Here is a 15,434-nt window from a genome sequence, read left to right as displayed (position 1 = left end):
GGCACTCTGCAGCATAGTCATGGTTGGTGAGTTCCTGTTATGAGAGCAAGGAAGACTTACAGAAACCAGCCAGACAGGATATGTCTGACCACACAATTTGACTTCTGCTTTATGGTCTCACCAGCACAGTGACAACTGTGTTTGCTGGGAGCATGAAAAAGGGTTATAAACATATTAGAGAAGAAAAAATGCATGAGGGAGCTGAACCAATAACCCTCTTCTTGTATTTTAGCTCGAGCACAGTAGCTACTTCAAGTGTTTTGAAACACTTTTTAAGTGAATTAGAATTTTATCCTGAGTTCTTTGAGGAATTTACAGGGTAATGTCCATTTAACAATACAAAATTTCACAGTCTTTCCCTTGGTAACAATATTCAAGTTTTGAATGCCCTCAGCTCCCCTCCAAAGTAACTTCTGTTTTCCTTAAATTTAGTTCCTTTCTTTCAAAATCCAGGACAGTCTACTTATTCTTCAACTGTTAACCCATTTTTCTATCACATTGTTTGTACTGCAGGTTATTTCTTCAACTACTCGCAGAGATTTCAGCTAACTCATTCGATTTGTTGATGGCATCTTGAGCAGATTTATAACACAAATTTTGTCTCAGAAAGTATATATACATGGACAATGTTTTGACAGCAGTCAGTTTCTTGTGCAGTTGATAAGACTGTAAAATTTTATCTATGGATGTAAAGCTTAGTCTGAGAGATTAGAGAACACTTCCAGATGTTTAGTAAATCAGGATGTTCTACAAACCTCTCTATGTATCTGAGACACATTTTCAAAGTCACAAGGGGGAAATAAGGAACCCAGTTCCCACTGAAAACAAAACCTCACCCCCTTTATTAAGAAAGCTGAGATATTTCCCTTTATACATGATGACGTTGTCCTGTGGATGGAGAAATTATTTTATAAAAAATGCACAGAAGAGCATTTCATAGCATGGTTAAAATTGTGATGTCTTAAGATATAAAATACAATGAGAGGTTTTTTGGGGGGGGTGTTATTTCCCACTAACCCATCTGATACACTAAGGAGGAAAATATTAACAAGCTTTCAGGCCCACAGATCTTAAACAGAGGAGGCAAAACACGTTTGGAAGTGCAAACCAGCAGTGACACCTTTGTGTCCTAAACCTATGTGTGTGCAAGCACAGTGTGCCATTGTGACAGCATTATAAAATCAAATATTCTTAAACGACCTAGGAGAAGTCTAGATTTGGGTGTCAGTAGGAATCTTCCCACCAACTTTAGTGGCTAGGTTGATGTCACCTTTGGTCATTGTCCCTGAATTTGGCCCTGAGTTGAGGGCAGCACTGGCCAGTTTCCCAGTTACAGCTTTAGGATTTCCCAAGACTTAAACTCAGGTGCAGATCATGGCTCTCTCCTGGCAAGGAGATCTGGTAGCTCAAACTGAATTAAAGGTCAGTCCAACTTGAGAATCCAAGCAAAAACTGGTAAAAATTGGAGACATAAACCAAAAAGAAGTAGTTTTGCTGCTGTGGAATCTTCCCAGCCTGCTGTGGCAGGAGGTTTGTATTTAGATGCTGGATGAGAGAAGCAGAGCAGCAGTGACAGGGTACAGATGCACGGGCATGCCACAATATCTACTGGATTGCTTCAGGAACAGTGGGCTTGCATCAATGTCAGCCAAGTCCAGTTTAATGTCCAGAAGTGCCTCATCCAGCCTCTAAACTGCACTTTTTTTTATGAGAGCCTGTTAACAGCTACAGGCATAAAATCAAATAAAGGCCAATGGTTATGAGCTTGTAACTATAGGGAGGCCAAATGTGAGAATGAATGTAAAAGTACAATGAGCTGGAAGGAAAAAAGAAAATAAGGTGTCTGTATAATTTGCCAAGTTTCTATGAAAAAACACCGCACTTTCAATTCAAAAGCACAACTACACTTGATTTATTCACTGTTGTTCACCTTGCTCCTACCTTTGCCTCTCAGCAGACTAAGCAGATTTTCATGAGAGTAGATTTCTTGTGTCTATGCCCACGCTCCATTCACATCTATATACATGAGCTGGAGTGGCATATGGCTCTTTAGGCAAACTGGATATCAGTTACACATAAAACCCAAATGTTATTTCCCTGGCTTTGGTGGAGTTACACACTGATTGTTTCAGCAGCACAGTACAATTTAAGTGCTAAACAAACCACAACAACACATGCATATTTTACTCCCCGTTTATTTTTTTCTATGTCCCAGTTGGCATTTTCTCATTAGAAATATGAAATCATTGCTCAGACATTTGCTTGTATCATTCCTTTTGCTATGAGTAAAGTTTTGAAAAGCTTCAATTCTTCTTATCTGGAGCCCCAAATTATTAGCTGAAAGTTTGAGCTCCAGTTCACATAACTTCAAGATACCCTTGCTCATGACTTTGCAATTACTTTAATAATTTAACTGAATATCTTGAGGTTTTATGTCTCTGTCTGAATATCTTGTGTTTTATGTCTCTCCCTTTTTGAAAGATCCTAAATCCCAAATATTCATGTGATTTTGTAGCTGGTATTTACTAAATTTTAAACCCCTATTGAGCCAGTTAGATCAGACATTCTTTCACCCTAATCCCAGTCAGACCAAAGCTTAGACTTCAAATTCCTGTACCTTGCCCTCTCAGATTCTAGATACCATTATGAAACTTCCAAAAAGGAGGAACTGACCACAAATATTAGAAATCTGCTTCAGAGATTATTCAGGTTTCATGCCAAAAACATACTATTTGCTTCCTGTTTGAACTTTAAAAACCTCAGCTTCCATTCATTTAATCTTCTTGGGGCTTTGCAAGCTTTTTTAGAAGCTTTTTTCAGGTTGCTGTTTGTTAAAGAGGACTTGAGAGGACATCTGATTTCAATTTCATTTTGTTCTATATGCTACACTTTGTTAATGTGATTACTGCTTCCACATTTCAGTCTTTAATTAGAATTCATTACCTGACAGAGCTTAATTTCAACACCATGTCCTTTCTCTTTTACATGCAGCCACAACATGTTCGCAAATTACACTTCAGGTGAAAAAAAACCCTAACAACCAAACAAAAGAAAACCTTCAGAGTAAACTGCTTACAGAATAGGATAAGAGGAATTTTTCTTCCTATCAAAACTAAGCATATTCACTTCCAAGCCTTCATAGTCCAATTCACGAAGTTACGCACGGAGAAGAGTGGAGCCAGCGCTGGTTGCAGCACAAAGGTAATGGAAACAGAATATATTTCCTTCTGCCTCCCTAAAGCCCGGGATATTCGGTTACAACTTGGGGATCGTTACACGCATTTTATTATAGTAAAGGCTTTACAGTTAAAGAGACGCTGCCTTGTGTGTAGGTGCATTCACTACGCACAGGTTTGCGCTATAAAGAATACGACCGGAGCACCAGAAGTGAACGCGCACCAAGCTGTAACTCCCTTGGGGACACCGGGTGCAGACTCGGCACGGGGCAGCTGCCCAGGCCGGCAGGAAGGCACAGGGCAGCCGCAGGTCGCAGTCAGTGCCAGGGTGACGATGATGAAGGAGCGGAGGCAGCCCCGGATGCGGAGCAGCGCTCCCGTCCCGCCGCCGGACGGTCCCGGCCGGCCAAGGGCGCCCCCCAGCGGGCGAGGCGGGCGCTGCAGGCAGCGACCACCCGGGCGCCGCGCTCCGGGAGCGCAACCGGCGCCGCCGCTCCTCGCACCGATCGCTGCCGCCCCCATCGCACCGGCCCCTGCCACCCCCGCGGCGGCCGCCGCGCCCCCGCCGAGCCGCACCGATCCCGGCAGAAACACCTGTCCGGCCGCCGAGCGGCAGCGAGCGCCGCAGCACCGCGCCGGCCGCTCCTCCCGTGGGCCGCCGCGGGGAGTCTCCGGTCGGGCCGCCCGCGGGGCTCGGGGCGCTCGGGGCGCGGGACGGGCGCGGGCGGCGGCGCTCGGGGCGCTCCTGCGCCCGCCGGGGGTTCCGCCGGGGCGGGCGCGGCGGCCGCACCTGCGGGCACTGAGCATGCGCGCGGCGCGGGGCACGCCGCGATTGGGAGCGCGGAGCCAGAGTGGGACGGAGCCGCCGGGAGCCGCTCCATGGGAGCCGCTCCATGGGAGTTGATGCCGACGCTGCTGCCGCCTCGGACCCCGCGCCCTGCGAGGATCCAGCTCCCGCCGGGGACTCCCGCCGGCCGCGCGGAGTCTTCTCCGGAGCCGCGGGCTGCCCGGAGCCGGGCATGACCGGGCGGGCGGCGGGGGCCAGCCGTGCCCCGCTGCCCCTTCGCCGGGGGCCGGGCGGAGGCGGCGCCGCCGCGCTCCCTGCCGCGCCGGGGGTGCGCCGCCCGGCCGTGCCCTGAGGAGCGGCGGCGGCGGCGGCGGCGGGGGAACGCGGGCGGCTCGGCGGCGGAGCGGCCGCGGGACCGGCGGCGGGGCGCGATGAGGGCGGCGGGGCGGCGGCGGCGGGGCGGCGGGGCGGGGCGGGGGCTCCGCCGGGCTTTCTAGGACGCCGACGCCCCGCACACCCACCATGGATCTGCTGCTGTTGGTGAACACGAGCCTGGGCTCCCCCAACGAGTCCCTGGCGCTGCTCCCCGCCTCGCCGTCCTCCTCGGCCCTCCTGCAGCCGCCCTCCCCCTACTCGCCGGCGGCCGTGGCCGGCCTGGCGGCGGTGGTGGGCTTCCTCATCGTCTTCACCATCGTGGGCAACGTGCTGGTGGTGATAGCTGTGCTCACCAGCCGGGCGCTGAGAGCCCCCCAGAACCTCTTCCTGGTGTCCCTGGCCAGCGCGGACATCCTGGTGGCTACCCTGGTCATGCCTTTCTCCTTAGCCAACGAGCTTATGAATTACTGGTACTTCGGCAAGGCTTGGTGTAACATTTACCTGGCGCTGGACGTGCTGTTCTGTACCTCGTCCATCGTCCACCTGTGCGCCATCAGCCTCGACAGGTATTGGTCGGTCACACAGGCGGTGGAGTACAACCTCAAGCGGACACCGCGGCGGATCAAGGCCATCATCCTCACCGTGTGGCTCATTTCAGCCATCATCTCCTTCCCGCCATTGATCTCCGTGTACCGGGACCCTGAAGGAGATGTCTTTCCCCAGTGCAAGCTCAATGACGAGACATGGTACATCCTTTCTTCTTGCATCGGCTCTTTCTTTGCCCCCTGCCTCATCATGGTGTTGGTCTATATCCGCATCTACCGCGTGGCCAAGCTAAGGACCAGGACCCTCTCTGAGAAGCGTACGATGCCAGAGGGGTCCTCCCAGACTGAGAACGGCTTGAGCCGCGCTGCCGGCGGCTGCACGTCCCTGAGGATGCCGCTGGGAGAGAACGGACATTATTCGGCGCACCACTGGCGCAAAGCCTCTGAGCTGGAGGACATTGAGCTGGAGGAGAGCAGCACCTCAGAGAGCAGGCGGAGGCGGAGCCGGGAGGAGCATCGCCGCAAAAGCAAGAGCCAGTCCTTCTCCTACTCGTACTCCTCCAAGCACTCCAGTGGCCGCCTGTCCCGTGCGAGCAATCGCTCCATGCAGTTCTTCTCCTACCGCCGCCGCCGGAAGCGTAGCAGCATCTGCCGTAAGAAAGTTGCCCAGGCCCGGGAGAAACGCTTCACTTTTGTGCTGGCTGTGGTCATGGGGGTCTTTGTAGTTTGCTGGTTCCCTTTTTTCTTCAGCTACAGCCTCTATGGTATTTGCCGGGAGGCATGTGAGGTCCCCGAGACTCTCTTCAAGTTCTTCTTCTGGATTGGGTATTGCAATAGCTCCCTCAACCCAGTCATCTACACCATCTTCAACCAGGACTTCCGCAGGTCCTTTAAACACATTCTTTTTAAGAAGAAGAAGAAGAACTTCCGGCATTGAGCTGGAGGGATGGATTTGCCTCGAGCAGGAGTAGAGTTAACAGAGAAGGCTCAATGCTGGAAAAGAAGGGAGGGGAGAGAACGTGGGGCTTGGGCTTAGGGAGCGGGAAGAGGGCTCGCCCCCTCGGAGGAGCAGGGGGATGCTCTGGGGGACAGGGATGGTGTCAGGGGAGGCTGAGGGCACTCACCACGGTGCAGAATGGTGACATGGAGCTGGGGGAGCAGTGCTGGAGCGTGGAGGGGTGAAGGGGGAGGGAGTGACTGTGTTTGAACCCTGACAGAGGGCACGGGGAGCCCGCAGAGCAGAGTAGGCTGAGACACTGAGTTTGGGAGGCAGTGAGCTTTCATGGGCTCTGGAATTTTGTGGGGAAACAAAAGGAGACATCAGAAGGAGAGGGTTAAGTGGCAGTGGTGGTGGAGATTTGAGTATATATAAATAGGGCAGCTGGGGCCTATGGTGGATTTGTCCCAGTAAGAAATTGGCTTTTACTGCTTGTGTGGGCAAGGAGAGTGCAAAGTACCAGGCACTGACAGTGTTTTGAGTTATGAAAGGATTTAAATGTTTGCCAAAAAAACCCTAAAGAACAATCCAAACTCTTTTCTAAATAAACCTTTGTACTGTTAAAACCTTCTGAATCATGATTTTGCTCAAGGGATGAAGTCAAACAAAGCAAGGGGTTTTCTTTTCTTTTGGAGGGGTCTTTGCCTATAGATCTGGATGGGAAATATTTTTCCTATCTTCCCATAGTTTTTGATTAGTCAGTGAGACAAACCCAGGAGTGTTGCATTTTTTCATGAAATATGAAAAAGAACACATATACCCCATGACCTCATTTCCTCCTGCTGGATCACCAGGCAGTAAATTCCTGCTCCATCCTTCTCAGATCAGTGACCTAAGGACCTTGCTGTCCTGGAGCAGATAGTGAAAAAAAAATATTCTGGTGAGCTTGCCTAACATGTTTTGAGATAAAATAAAATAAAAAAAAAAAATCAACTTTCCACTTCTATGTGCCCAGGGGAACTTTTCCTCCCCTTTTTTCAGTCTCCCTTCAAAGGCTAATCTCAGGGCTGGATGTGTGCTCCTCATTCTCAGGCAGGCAGTTGAAGGCATTCTGATATGCAGGTTTTCAGAGGAAGAGCAATCACCCCACTACTAGGGTCTTTATATCCTTCATATTTACAGTCTTAGAGCAATTAAATCCTTTTTATTTATTTTTTAATGAGAAGCATACATTGCAGATTGTCAGCGGTGTATGTGAACAAATCTCAAAAGGAGGTGCAGCTGTTCCAAACCTTTGGTGTTAATGTTGCTTGCTTTCCCTTCTTCTGTTTGCATTTCTAGTTTATGATTTTAGAGGATTTTCTTGGGAGGAGAGGCAGAAGAGGGGAGAATAGCTTGGAAAGTTATTCAAGCAAACTATATTTCCCATGGGTTTATAAAATATCATAAACTGCAATGAAAAAAATGAGAGACAGGGACTGGTGTCTACATTCATTACTGAATGCATACCAAATGTAAGAGTGAGCTGAGCATTTACATCCCTTCTTCAGCTGTGCTGCTGCAAGGTGTGTATTCTGTACATGGAGCAAATACTCCTCCTTTCTGTGCTTATCACTCCTTCCATAGGCAGCAGGATTTGGCATCTGCCTCAAATGTGCCTTTCCACAGCAAGCAGAGTGAAATCTAATCCCATATAACAGACTCCTTAAAACAGCTGAATAGAATATATTGAGGAATCATCAGATATCCCCTTCCTTATTCCCTCTGTTCTGTCTGAAAGGTGTCTGTAGGCTCTTCTTGTAAATTCTCTGTATCATAAGGAAAAAGGATAGAGCAGTCACTTTGCTTCATCAGTTTTTCATAATAAGCATTTGGTTCGCTTAACCCTGGCAAAGGAGACTGTCAGTGGCTGAGGTTCTGGTTGTTCCTTCAATAGACAGTTTAACTCAAATTCAAGTGGGACTTCTGCTGAAGTGGGGATTAGATGATTGCATCAAATGCATTAGGAGTTTGCTGGATTTCGCTAAGTAAACAACTGAGATGTTTTCAAAGTCCTAAATCTGTAACTTATCGGATGGTTTCTTGAAATAAGGCTCAGAGTGTGAAAAGATTTGAGCTTTGTTTAAATAACAAATGGTTTGGTACAAATTCATACCTGAGACAGATAAAGGAGAAATAAAAATAGCAACTGAGAGGAGAAAATTACAAGCCATTTCTCTTTTGCAAAACAGAGAGTTCTTATTAAATTAAGTCAAGAAGAGCTGAAACTATCTCTTATTATTTTTAGGTAACAATGTAGCTAAAAAGTTCAGGTTTGTTTACTCTGAAAAAACTATATAACCACCAGAGCAACCAAAGCAACATATGGTACCTGGCTACTACCTCTGAGCTCCTGGACAGCTTCATTAGAGGTGCCCATTCCTGCCAAATGAAGGTCTGAGGTCTGCTTTTGTCACTTAGTGCTGCTCCCTTAGAGGGGTTTCCCAGTCTGCAGACTCACAGTGGTTTGTTTTACAGTTGCACTGCTTTTGAAATGAGCTCTGTGGCCTCCAAACACAGTCCTTCTCCCTCTGTTTTCCTGGTAGAATTCAAGTAGTCTATGGAAATGAAATTCTGACGGATTTTACTGGGCATAAGATATATATGAAATGACTGATGTGCCTTAAAAGTAAGTTCTTTGCAGTAAAAATATTCCATGGTCATTATACACATTAAAGAAATAATGCTTCAGTTTTTCTTTTTTCACTTCCAAACGTTTTAAAGAGATTGGTGCAGATACTGAATATCTATAAGCAGCAACATAGTTAAAACCAGGGTATTTCTATGCTTTTAATTTTTCTCATCACAGTTACTCATCTGATTCAATGCCTCAAGAGGGTCTAATTTCTTCTGAGCTAAATGAAAAGTAATATTCATTAATAAAGATGTGCAGTTTACACCCTTTTTAAGTGCATTTCCCTCTAAATTAGTCAATACAGACGATTTCTATAAAAATTGTTTTTAATGTAACTACTGAATATGCTTCTAGTAAAATGGGGCTGATTTACTTTTTTTAAATATAGTGGTCTCTTATTACTTGTAATAGCTGAAGGCTGGAATTTGCAACATATTGTGTGGTGTTAACTTTCCATAAAAAGTTTTCAGCTCTGCTACTCACACTGTGGTTGTGCTTCAACTATAAGCTGGCTAATAGTGTCTACAGGAGAAAAATAGTCTATGCAGCTTTTGCTTAAGAAAAAGGGAGAAGATATGTGTAAAATGTGCTGAGCTGTTTCTTTGATCAGATATGATAAACTGGTTGAAACACTCACTCTCTACTGTTTTGGAAGAATGAAATATTGCTACTAAGCCATATCGATTTTAACAAGTGCTTGATCTTTAACTCTTCATTTGCTCATTTCACCATGAAGAAACATTTCTGTCAGTCTTAAGTGAGATGTTGATGTTTCATTTTCAGTTTTCTGAGTGGTGCTGTTGTTGGTTGGCTATTGAAATATTGAACAGTGTAACTTAGCTGGGATGGGAACTCGGTGCTGCTGTCCCTCAGCCACCTCTGTGGGAGTTTTGCGTGAGAGAGAAATGCAGAATTAGCCTCTTCAGGGCCTGAGGCAGATGGAAGGGGCCTTATAAATAGGAGATTTGACAGGATCACAGCTTTAAATCATTGTCTGAAATAAGAATCAGGCCCTTGTTGTTCTGTGCCATCTCTGTTCACAAGAGTCATGTTGCTGCGAGAGCGCTGGTGGTTTCTGACAAGCAGGTCTGAGATGAAAGTCTACATGCAGCTTTGCACACATTGGCCTGTATCATCCTTTGTGAGTAATCCCAGAAAACTTGAGTGGAATTTACTTGTGAGTCAGGAAGATACAGTGGGCAAGGACTTCAGGAGCTTCCTTAAACATTGCCTCCTTTTTAGTAAACATGCCGGAGGAATTTAGGCAAACGTTTGTGCGTAAATGTAGGAGAACAGAAGGAATGCAATCCTCTCTGCTTAACTCTTGACTACTGTTCAGACCCATAGAAGATGTGGATGAGGGGTTTTTTGACTGTATATTTTTAGTATAAGCTGTGTGAAGAGCATTTGTGATTACATCTGTTTTTCAGAGAAGAAAGCTGTTGGTCTGTGAGGGTTGGTATTGGCTAGAACAGCATCTGAGAATTGTGAGGATTTTGCAGGAACTGTTGGTAATGAAATCCATTTCAGAAGAAGGTTCTGACCCTAAACTATGACTGCTCTCAAGAAGGAGAAAATATCTACAAGCTGTGCAAAAGGAAGACCAGATGCTATCTGTGAGTTTGTTTTTATGGTTGCTCATTATGACCTTGTTGGTGAGCAGAAAGCAACTAGATGCTTCAGAGAACAAGCTCTAATTTGGAGGGGGAACAGTGCATGGAGAAATGGCTGCCCACAACACTGAGGAAATTCATATTTGCATGCCTTCTTTCTACTGTGGACAGGTACAGAAGAGGAAGCTGCCTTTTTCATTGCACAATAGGAAATGTTAATTTGTGTTCCAGATCTGTGGGTCACCTGGGCCATACAAAAGATGTCACAGGAGAAAGCAGAGAGGATTGCTCACTTCAGTGTTCAACACCAAGCTTAAATTTGTCCTTTGTCCTTGAAATTAGGCCAAAAACACAGTTTGGCACTTGGACCCAAAGGCTATGTGGCATCAATAATGGTACACTGAATATAGTCTAGTTTTAGCAAAAAGCATCAGTTCATATTATACACCCTGCACATCTCTGTTCCAGGGCAGAAGTAGGAGAGTCTGACACTGAAGTCGTGTGAGAAGGGAATGATCAGCAGTTTGAACAGTCACAGGTATATTGAAAATATACCTAGATCCTATTCTGATAACAGAGCTGGCTTCAGTTTTGTGGGTCCCAATCCCTTGAGCTCATAAGAAAGAACTGGGGAGGTAGAAAATGAGGAAACAGTAGAAATGCTGCTTCTCAAGGAAGAAAAAAGTGGCAAATTGCCGAGAGTCATGTTTAGATCTTTGTGCCAGCCCCACTCCAGTGGGGTTGGGAACTGTTACTGGGTTTTGTGGGAAAGGCTGAGGTGTCTCCCACTCACAGTGACTATCACTCTTGATCTGAGCTAAGGAAATATCTACAGCTGGTACACTGCCTTGGTTTGAAGTGGCAGCCCTTAGAGTGCAGCAGAGGACGTTTTAAGTAGTTTATCTCTCCTCTGGCACATGTTCTTCACTATCCCAAACATTTTTTAATTCAATTGCACAAGAGTTGATAAGGTAGAGAGAGATTGTCAATCTTGCAGAAAAAAAAAGACAGAGGCATGGAAAATAGTAGGTAATAAAACCCTGTGTCTTAGTCCTGACATAACATCTTACTATAATACCAATCCTTTTCCCCCCCCTTTTCTTTTGGAAAACAGAAATTCATGCAAAACTGCAGAAGCTTATTTTAAATAGACTATACCACTGATACTGTTTACAATAAAAAAAAAAAAAGAGCTTTTCTGTCAGTAAGTAGCCTTCTGTTGTAAAGCAATTTTCTTTACTACACTTGTCTGAAAAATCTAATGGAAAGTAGATCAGCACTTAATTCAATTTGTCTATATGTACCTCTCTTAACAAAAATGCTTTATTAACGGTCCTGAATGTAAAGGACACAAATGAAATGTAGCTGCCTGCTACATCAAAATCAATTAGTTGTGTTTCAGCATTTTTGTGAACAGCAGTCATTCATTTTGCATGATGCTCTTTCCTGATAGCTCTCTGCTGACAGAGAAAGCTGTTTACCCTGTTGACAACAGGAATAAAATGAGGATTCATATTTGCCTCCATTAGCTCGTTTAAGTGTCCTCTGATACACTAAAAAGCAGGCTGCTAGAAGTAGGTCTTCTGGTGTGATGTCTAGAAAGTGACATGGATCAGAGAATTAATAACCTGACAGGTTCCAAGATGTACAGCACCCTTAATTGAGAGGCTCACCCCAGGCTGCAGGGACATGCTTCACTTGGTTTTGTTCTCTATGCCTTTGACCCAACATTGCAAATTATTTGCTCAGTAGCGGAACATTTTCAGCACACCATCCCTTTCAACCTCATCTGCTGGAGTAAGAAATTAATACTGAGGTCTCCCACTTCCTCACTGAGTGCTTTGGCCAATAGACTATTTATATAGGTGATGCAGCTAAAATGTCTTTCCTTTTGGCACATAAATGTTTTATTTGATCGAGCTTTTTATCTTTCAGTACACTAACACTCTTGTTCCACAAGGACATTCTCTATCTGGAAAGCAAACATATGTCAAATACTTGGAGGAATATTAGAAATCCTGAAAAACCCCAGCCACTCCAGGTAAATTTTAAAAGAAAACACCACAGCTGAACTAAGAAAAAGGCTTAATCTTGTCTCTGGTGGGGCTGCCCTCTCTGAGACCCCCTACTACCCTGGTGTGCTTCTGATCAGATTTGTTGCAGTGTGTGGAGCTATTCTGTTGGACCCCTGCAGCTGTACTGAGAGGAGCAATTTCAAGTGTCCAGCAAAGATGAGAGGAGTTAAACACATGCTTATTGAATCATTTCACATTATAGCAGACACTCACTTTGGCTTCCTGTTCCCTTTTTGCACTCTAAATTAGCCCTTGCTTTCAGTGTGACTGCCATGCACAGCCCGTGCTTGCAGTACCCTTACATCAAATGCCTCATGTCTGACCTACAAGGGGTTGATGACACCCTCCTCCTCCTCTCAGCTGGGCTGGAAGGGTTCTCCAGAAGACTCTCCATGAGTCTGTGATGTATATGAGTACCTGGAGGAACAGGAGTTACTGCAAGTTCTTGACTGATTCCAAGCCACACTGTTTTATCACCAGTAAATGCTTGTGCGCAGAGTTTCAAAGTGTCTATAAATGTGCATTCCCTGAGGCTGGCACTGATTTGTTTACATCAGCAGCAATTTCTGTAGGTAATTAAAGGGAGAGTTTTAGTCAATCCATCAGATACTACTTTGGATATGCCACATGGTACATCAGAGAAACATGATGTGTTGTCTCAACAGCACAATTAGCAATAGAAGTGATTAAAGATTCCTGGATGGCATGTTTTTTCTGAAAAAAAAACCAAGAATGCAGCTCAATGAAATCTGATTGTTCTTTAAAGAATGTGTCTGTTTTACCCAGTGAATAATGGAAACCAGGAGACCTTTAATCAGCTTCTGGGGGCCCAAGTGCTGGCTGGCTCCTGGGCTGGCTGCTGGGTGAGGTGCCAGGGAGCCGAGACTTGCAGGCTCCTGGGCTTATGGACAACACTCAGCTGAGCTCCATTATCACAGCATCTAAATGCTTCAGGACTTCTCTTCTACTTGGTCTGTCAGTGCCTTGATACATTAAGGAGTGACTGCCATGCTCTTTTTTTCCTGATGAGAAACTAGAAGATTAATGGCAGTTAGGTAGGTAGATCATAAAAACCTTCTGGTTTTTGTGGATCTTTCCAGTTGCAAGCTCACTACTGATTGTCAGGCTCCTGCTGAGCTCCAAAGCATAAAGCCCCACCTGTGCTTTAAGGTTCTGCTTCTCCCTCTGTGATTGCCTACAGAACATGCACACAAATCCCATCAGGATACACAAACTCAATGTGCCTCTCCTTTGCTTGTCCCCACCTGGCAGGGAGCTCATGCAGTTTGGATATTGCAGAATAAGGAAAAAGGAATGTACTACCTCCAGTTTGTGGGGGAACAATGATATTGCTGCCATTTCTTTGAGGTCTGTGGTGTTTTAGTCACCGGTGCTGGATTCACACTGCCATTTCTGGGTGCCTACTTTTACTGTGTTTTGAACAAGTACCCTCAGGGTCTAATTGACCTATGTCTTATACCCCAAAGGAGTGGATTTTTTATCTACTCCTGTCAAAATACAGAAATCACAAATACTACCTAAAAATAAAATTACCAAAGATCCCCCTCAAAACTAGTCCATTGATACAGCCAATCTCATTTATGGGTTAAGGCTCAACTCATGTAAATTTAAAAATAAAGAAAAATTTATAAGCCCAGAGATCTTTCATATCTCCCATTTCTTTTAGAGCAGGTCTCTCAGGATACAGTCTGGATCACTAGATTCTACTTTTCTCAGGCTTTGAAGGTCATCTCTCTTGAGGTTACTGAACAGTAATGCAGAAATTTCCTGGAAACTCAAATGAATGTTTAAGAGTCAAGAAATAACACACGATTCCAACACCAGGCAGGATGAACTCCCTCTCTGGAAATGCTGCTGGGAACAAACATTCAGGGCTAGTCTGTCTATATTTCTCAGGCAAAATTATGACTATAGAGGGATCTTGAGTTCCAGGTGAATGTTTTGTACAGAGGAGGCTTCCTGACAGTGTTCACCACCTTCAGAAGTGTCAGTCAATGTCTATTGAGCTCATGCTTGTCATAATAAGGAATGGGATTGTCCCCAGATATATTTTTAAGGGGGGGGAGAAAAAGGTAAAAGTAATTTTATAAAAATGTAATCATGCATAGAAAATGTGAAAGGAAAAGGAACCTGTCCGTTGCTGAAGGCTTCAGCAGCAATTCATTCTTACCTAATTCTGCCATATCCAGCTAGGGATAACTGATGGTCACATAGGTTGAGGCTGCCCTCGGGTTACAATGCTTTCAAAAAGTGTCATAACATTTTGTGTGTTAAATAGATTTCTGCTGTGGTAACAGCTACTATTAATTAGTGACAGAAATTGTGCTCTTTTTTCTCCTTCTTCCAAGGAGAAACAAACAGAAGGTATTTTACAGGACCACAAAAATACAAAGTAGAAAACTACAAACTACTGTAGTAGAAGAATACAAACTACAAAGTAGAAAAGTCCTTTTCTACTTTGGTAAGGCAAGGAAAAAAAAAGTAAGAACACACATACTAAATAGGCATTAGGAATTTAGGATGCAGATTAACTATTTCATTGTCTGATTCATCAAGCACAACTCAATAATTAACTCAATGTGTTTACTTATCACTGAGGTTTTCTGTGTTATGTAATGAAATATCTCAGATGTCCAGAAAGGCTGTGCTGTCTGCCCTCAGAGAGTTTCAAGGCCCAAGTGGATAATGCCCTGAATAACCTGGTCTGGCCCCACAGGTGACCCTGCTTTGAGCCCTAGACTGGACTAGAGGCATTCTGAGGTCCCTTCCAACCTGAATTAGCCTGTGATTCTGTTTCTTCCTAGTAATAATCAAAAGAGAAGCCCCAATATCTGAGTAGCATCAAAATGATATTCTATAGAAAGTTGCAGAAATACTGCTATAGGTGGGCAAATCCTTAGGCCATTTGAATATTTAGATCTCTAGAACTTTTATATCTGCTGTGTGCAAATTCTGCCTAACACACATTTGGCTGGATCCAGGGCACAAACCTTTTATTTGTTTAGAATAAATTTAGCAACCTAAGAGCTCTACAGCATGTTCCCTATCCCTGCTAAATCCCACTCCCCCACAGTTCTTAGCACTGTAGAGGCACATAAACATACAAATATTTTACAAGCATTTTCTTTAGAACTCCAAACAAAATACTGGTTTTGGTTTGTTTGTGTGTTTTTCCCAAGTAAAACAAACTACACTTATGGCCAGGAGCTCAAATGTGTCTTTCTGACCCAC

General features: G+C 44.8%; 1 protein-coding gene across 1 annotated transcript; it reads left to right on the top strand.

Annotated features, from left to right (window-relative positions):
• The first annotated feature begins 4,485 nt into the window (after positions 1–4,485).
• On the top strand, positions 4,486–8,877 carry ADRA2C (adrenoceptor alpha 2C). The gene has a single exon (XM_054633580.2). The coding sequence runs from the start codon at positions 4,486–4,488 to the stop codon at positions 5,818–5,820; it is 1,335 nt and encodes a 444-aa protein (XP_054489555.1). The 3' UTR covers positions 5,821–8,877.
• Positions 8,878–15,434: the final 6,557 nt, after the last annotated feature.

Source organism: Agelaius phoeniceus, chromosome 4 (assembly GCF_051311805.1).
Source record: "Agelaius phoeniceus isolate bAgePho1 chromosome 4, bAgePho1.hap1, whole genome shotgun sequence".
Taxonomy (NCBI): Eukaryota; Metazoa; Chordata; class Aves; order Passeriformes; family Icteridae; genus Agelaius; species Agelaius phoeniceus.
This window is presented reverse-complemented; position numbering and strand designations above follow the sequence as displayed.